Source organism: Pagrus major, chromosome 19, assembly GCF_040436345.1.
Source record: "Pagrus major chromosome 19, Pma_NU_1.0".
Classification (NCBI taxonomy): Eukaryota; Metazoa; Chordata; class Actinopteri; order Spariformes; family Sparidae; genus Pagrus; species Pagrus major.
Window position 1 is genome coordinate 18,939,455 of NC_133233.1, and position 5,877 is coordinate 18,945,331.

At 46.1% G+C, this 5,877-nt stretch overlaps 1 protein-coding gene across 1 annotated transcript; it reads right to left on the reverse strand.

The window, feature by feature from the left end:
• Positions 1-310: 310 nt before the first annotated feature.
• On the reverse strand, positions 311-2,636 carry sox17 (SRY-box transcription factor 17). Its single transcript, XM_073488428.1, has 2 exons — positions 2,192-2,636; positions 311-1,851 (listed from the first exon to the last, which is right to left on the reverse strand). The coding sequence occupies exons 1-2, from the start codon at positions 2,487-2,489 to the stop codon at positions 944-946; spliced, it is 1,206 nt and encodes a 401-aa protein (XP_073344529.1). The 5' UTR covers positions 2,490-2,636; the 3' UTR covers positions 311-943.
• Positions 2,637-5,877: the final 3,241 nt, after the last annotated feature.

The following is a 5,877-nucleotide window of genomic DNA, read 5'->3' on the forward strand; positions in this document are numbered from 1 at the left end:
AGGAAGCCGGGTCGCTGCCCCGCTTCCAGGTGAGCAACTGGTGCTGGATCAGCTCCGTGTGGAAGTGGGAAAAACCAACAGAGCCGCAGTAATGTTGTGCCACGTGAAAAGTATTTGTTCTATAAAGATTTACATTTCCTTCATGACAAACTCACCGACCGATCAGTCGTGTCTGGCTTCGAGGTGATAGAGCTTTTGATACGTCCCCTAAAATAAAATTAAGGAGCTTAAGATGTGCCTGAATTATAAAAGAAAGAAGCTTCAGCCGGTCTGAGGAGGATGTGAAATAATAAATACAAGAGGAGTTGAGTCTATTTGCAAAAATTTATTTCTCAAAAGTGCAAAAAAAAGTATAAAAAAAACAAAATCCCAAACAATTACAGTATAAACATCAACGTTAAAGGAGCACTCTGTAGTTTTTTTTTATGCCTAAAGAAACTAAATAAACAAACTCTTAGTGAATAAACAGACTGACCTTAAAGGACAACACAATTTCATTCTGTTTCACTTTGTTTATGTGTGGCGGACCCTGCCACCTTTCTAGCTTCAAACAGTGTTTTCCCTCTGAGAGCAGCTTGTTTATTCAGTTCAGGAATAAATAAATATTTCTGAGTTTGTATTATCACCTTATTAGTATTGTAAATATTAGTAGTCGTAGTTTGAAAACTACACAGTGCCCCTTTAAAATAGTGACTGTACAATATTTATCATCACAAAATGAATTCATATCCCTGCGAGGGTGGAAGAAAAAACCAGTGTTCATGTTAAAATATTCTTTTCTTACACAGTTACAGTACAACAGTCACTCTCCTAAGCTTCATTTCAAAAATCTCATGGACCTTCTGTGCTAGTAGGGAAGTACAAATTTAAAAAAATAAAAGAATTTGTTCAAATTTAGCTACAGAGACTTGAGGTCAGATCATGTGTCCTTGCAGGCAGGAGGTTAGGAGTTGTTGTAGCTACAGTAATACACAGCTGTGCTGGCGTCTGACAGCACCGATGATATGAGGCTCTCAGGTCCTTGCATGCCAGCCTCGTGCGGCCCGTATGGCAAGCCTGTCATGTCCGCACGCGCCGCAGAGGAGCTCAAATACTGCTCGAACTCGCTCCGGTCCACCTCGGCCAGCAGCTCGGAGTGGTGCATCTGCTCCACGCTGTCCGCTGGGTGAGGGTGGGAGTCGGGAGGTGGGGAGAGCTGTCCTGCCCCGCCGCCAGGGTGCCGCTTGGGGTGGCTGGGACTGCAGTGCTGGGTGTAATACATTGCCAGAGGGTTGGGGCACCCCATGTAGGAAGGGGGGAGAGTGGAGGGCTGAGGGGGCTGCTCTGGAGCTGAGGCAGGGTGTCGGTGCAGGATAGCGTTGCTGTGGTGGTTGGAGAGGGCGTCCTGGGGCTGGTACTCTGCCGCCTGGGAGTGGTAAGCGTACGCAGGCATCATGTGGCAGTCCTCCTGCGAGTGTGGAGGGAAGAAGATGGAGTCGGACTCCACGGCGTCCAGAGGAGAGGTGTCAGGTGTGGGGAGGCTGTAGGCCTCATAAGAGGGGCCTCCAAGAGCCTGAGCATCTCGGTAGTGGCTGAGCGGCTGCGAGGGAAGCTGGAAGCCGTGCTCGTGGTAGCCCAGGCCCAGGCTCTCCACACACACTCTGCCGTCGCCGGACATCGCCTGGGCCTGGTGATCGGACACGCCGTGGACTAGAAAGCCAGAGTCCAGCCTCTTAATCCTCTTCACCTGCTTCCGCCGCCGTGGCCGGTACTTGTAGTTGGGGTGATCCTGCATGTGCTGAACCCGCAGCCGCTCGGCCTCCTCGACAAAGGGCTGCTTCTCTGTAACAGGAAGGGCTTTCCACGATTTCCCTGCAGGTCAAGAGGAGAGTGCACATCAATGATATGTCAGCAGATACTGTACGCAGCCGGGTGATGCACACAAAAATAGCTTGTTGCCATTTTAGGGGGCAGGGACAGGTTTTTCAGGTTACATGTGCGGCTTAACTGAGACACAGGAACTTTTAATAACACCTGCTGCCTAAACAATCACTGCATCTACTGAGAAGTAAACATTTAGGTGTTTTAGAGCAGATTCAGACCATAACACTGAAATAAAAAGCGCTTTAAATTCAAAAACAATGAGAAAAAATATATAATAACTCATGAATGGCAGCTTGGGATCGATTAAATGGAGTCTAAAGTGACTTACCCAACATTTTGCTCAGCTCCGCGTTGTGCAGGTCCGGGTTTTGCTGCGCCAGCCTCTTGCGCTCATCCTTCGCCCACACCATGAACGCGTTCATGGGCCGCCGGATCCGCGGTTCGCTCTTGCCGCGGCTCTGGCTGCCGGAGCCGGAGGCGCACGGCTCGCTCTTCACTTTGGTGTCCCCAAGAGGACTGAGGGGGTCGGCCCACTGGCAGTGTCCCATTCCAGGCATCATGACTGACATCGTACACCTTGCCTGGGTCTGATCGTCGCTGGCGTACCCCGCATCGGGACTGCTCATCTCTGTCCAGCGGGGAGGATTTTTGGACAGCGCACTAGCACGAAGAACAGCCAACAACAGACAGAAAATAACTCACTGAGGGTTTCTGGCTCTCAAGCAGGAATATAAAGCAATAAGTCACATCCATGAGACGCTTCCAGGAGACGCGTGGACTGAACGGTACCGACTTCTCAGCGGTGGATGGGAAGGTTGGTGCGCTATAAACGCACAGGCAGCCAATCGCCATGAGGTGGGAGGGCTCTGCGCTACAAAGGTGTAAAAAAGTTTGAGTACTCCGCCTCCGACCCTTGTTTGAAGAGCTGGGACCCTCACAGGACAGAGACGGAGAGATTTCAAACAGATTTTGTGGAGAAAATGTAGATTAAAATTAATTTGGAACACTAAGAATAAATAAATAAACTCAGGCTTTCCTTCAGCTTGTTTTTTCTTTTAAAAATGGCCAATTTTGGAGCGAAAACACGTGAAACTCTTTAATCCACATGGTCCAGTTTTAATTGTCACTGACACTAATGCTCAGACATCAACACACCCGGTCGTCAGTGTGTGTATTGGGGGAATTAACCGTGTTAAATCGTGAATATCAGGTTTACGCGTGGACTTGATGGCTCCCTCACCCGCAACTTTTACGCACCGATGGACGTTTTCTTTGACCGCAGCCTAATGAGAAGCGTCGGACAAAAGGGCGTTAATGAGGATTTGAAATGTCCTTAAAGTGAAATCAATAGGAGTTGAGGAAGGTTAAATAAACACCCATCACTGTGGTAAAACTAAACTGGTGATGTTGTGATACTGGGGGCTCAGACTGCGACGTTCAAATGTCAGAATAGTCTCACACTGTGTCTGACGGACCAGACGTCGGTCTGAGATGTTAATGACCCAAAACAAACAGATGATTGATTAAGATGAGGGCGAACAGTGACTGACTCTGTGTCAGTATCACATTTATACAGTATAAACTTCTCAAAGTCAGAACTGATCTAATATTTTTGACTTTTTATCTCATAATTCTGACTTTGTATTTCATATTTTTGACTTTTAATGTCCTAATTATGACTTTTTATCTAATATTTTTGACTTTTATTTCATGATTTCAAGTTTTTTCCTCACAATTTTGAACTTTTATCTCCTAATTTTGACTTTGTTTCTCAAATTCTTTATAATTTAACTCATAAGAATGACTTTTTTCTCATACTTTCTACTTTTCATCTCATAATTTTTGACTTTTATTTCATAATTTAGACTTTTCATCCAATAATTATGACTAAACATAGGAATACATTTTTCATCAAGCTTATCTTTCATCATGACTTTTCCCAGAAATGGGCTTCCATAATAAAGAAAACATATCTAGTCTAGAAAAAATAACTTTGTCTGAACCTATTTTAACAGCAGTGACATAATACAGGGACAGAGTGGGACTGATGCCAAGTGTGTGGTGACTAAAAATGAAACAGAATATTTAAAGAATCAAAGATATGTTAGTTTTTTTATGTGCTCAAGCTTCGATTGTCTTTTATGCCTCCTCCAACAAAGCTTTAAGGTGCATTTCACCTAAAATATCTGAAGTATTGCATCTCAAATTATTTTGACCTCATTGTATGCTTTTTAAATCCTCGTCTGACTTTTTTTTAACAATAACTTTATTCATTATACAAAAAAGGAACAGTGACAAACTCAATGCTGTGCAATTCAAGTTAACAACATAATTACTTAGGCTTTGGAAGGTAGAAGAATAAAAAAAGAAATTAAGAAATAAACAATAAAAAATAAACAAAAAATACCGGGTTGAAATAACATAGTCAAATAAATATGTAAGTAGAGAAAGCTAAGTCATTAGATCGTAATAAAATCATGAAAAACCAAAGTAAAAGTAGAATTTAAAAAAATAAAATAAAACAAACGTAATTTACTGTAAAATGTAATAAATATCCCTCTCTGAGACTTGACAACATGCATTTTCACCTTGAGTTTGAGGTGAAACTTTTGGACACGCTTGACAGAATATATGTGGATGACATCAGCCAGCGGTCAAATATAACTCAATTAACTCCACGACACACGTGCGAGCTACAGAGATGTGTGAGAATGTGTTTCCTTGTTTTTGGAGCAGCTGTGCCAGACTAGCACGGTGCTACAGAGGGGGGGAAAAGGTTAAAGCAACCTGTTGCACCTCAAATATCCAGACGTGGAGTGTTTACGCAGAGACTGAAGCCCCCTGTTTGTGGCCAGAAATCCAAACATCACCCACACAGGCTGCGGGGGTTCTTATCTGGGCCGGCAGACCTCAACCTGTCAGCTCCGTCTTTTTCTCGGACTGTTCCCCTCTCGTCGTGAGCTACGGTCAAAAGCGGCTGACAGAAATATGAGGGATGCTTATGCAACCTTTCCGTGCCCCGTGCAGACACCAGCGGGGACTCCAGAGCACGCTGGGTGACCCTCCAGGGGCTGGTGGGAGGGTGTTTGTGGCTGGAGGGTCCAAGCCAAGCGCTGCATGGGACAGGATCTGGACTATAATACTGTCATCATCTATTTTACCGCTGATGACCTGATAAGGTTTTCCCCCTCCGATACTAAGAGAGTGGAGAAAGAGAGTCTCTCTGCATGTGTGTGTGTGTTGACATGGGCGTGGATATGAGTGTGCCCCGGCCACATCTCCCTCTCTCGCTGTGTGGGAGTAAAAAATCCTGGCTTTTGATGGGAGAAGTCATAAAGTCTGGAGTCGTAGCCACATTTCCTCTACAAGGTGAGGTTCAGAGTCAACTCAGAGGAGTGGAGGGGAGGCGGTGGTGAGCGGAGGTGACACGCCTCATACCCCCCCCCCCCCTCCTCCGCCCTCCATTCCTCCCCCTGTCCCTCCAACCAAGTCCCCCACCCCGTGCCTGGGGAGTCTGGGGCTGGGTGGGGGCCAGGGCTCTCGACGCCAGCCTCTGGACTCTGCGCTCAGGGAGAGGTCACTTGGCTTGCTTACACAATGGCATTATCTCAGTTCCAGCCTCGGCTACTGCAGCGGTGAGCACTTCCTGTCCCTCTGCAAGCACTTCCTGTCCTTGGCGTAGCAGCACAAACTGTCCGCCTTCCAAGCGAGTTCTGAAACGCAGTGGAGCTGCTGGTCGCCAGTCTTGCTGTATAAATGTCTGTGGGTGGCTTTCTTGGGAATTGCACAATGTGTTTGCTGGCTCCTTTGTGCTGCGCTGCGAGGCAGTGGTGTTAGTTTAAATCGCAGGGACGGAAGGTATATATATGTTAGCACTCTGCGCTGATCCCCTGAGCCACTCGAGCTGCGAAGGCCTGAGCTGGACAAAGACTCAGAAGGGCAAAATGTTCTGAATTTAAACAATACTCTGCTAATCATCAGCAAATGTTTGTGTATTCTGCCCTGTTCTTACAA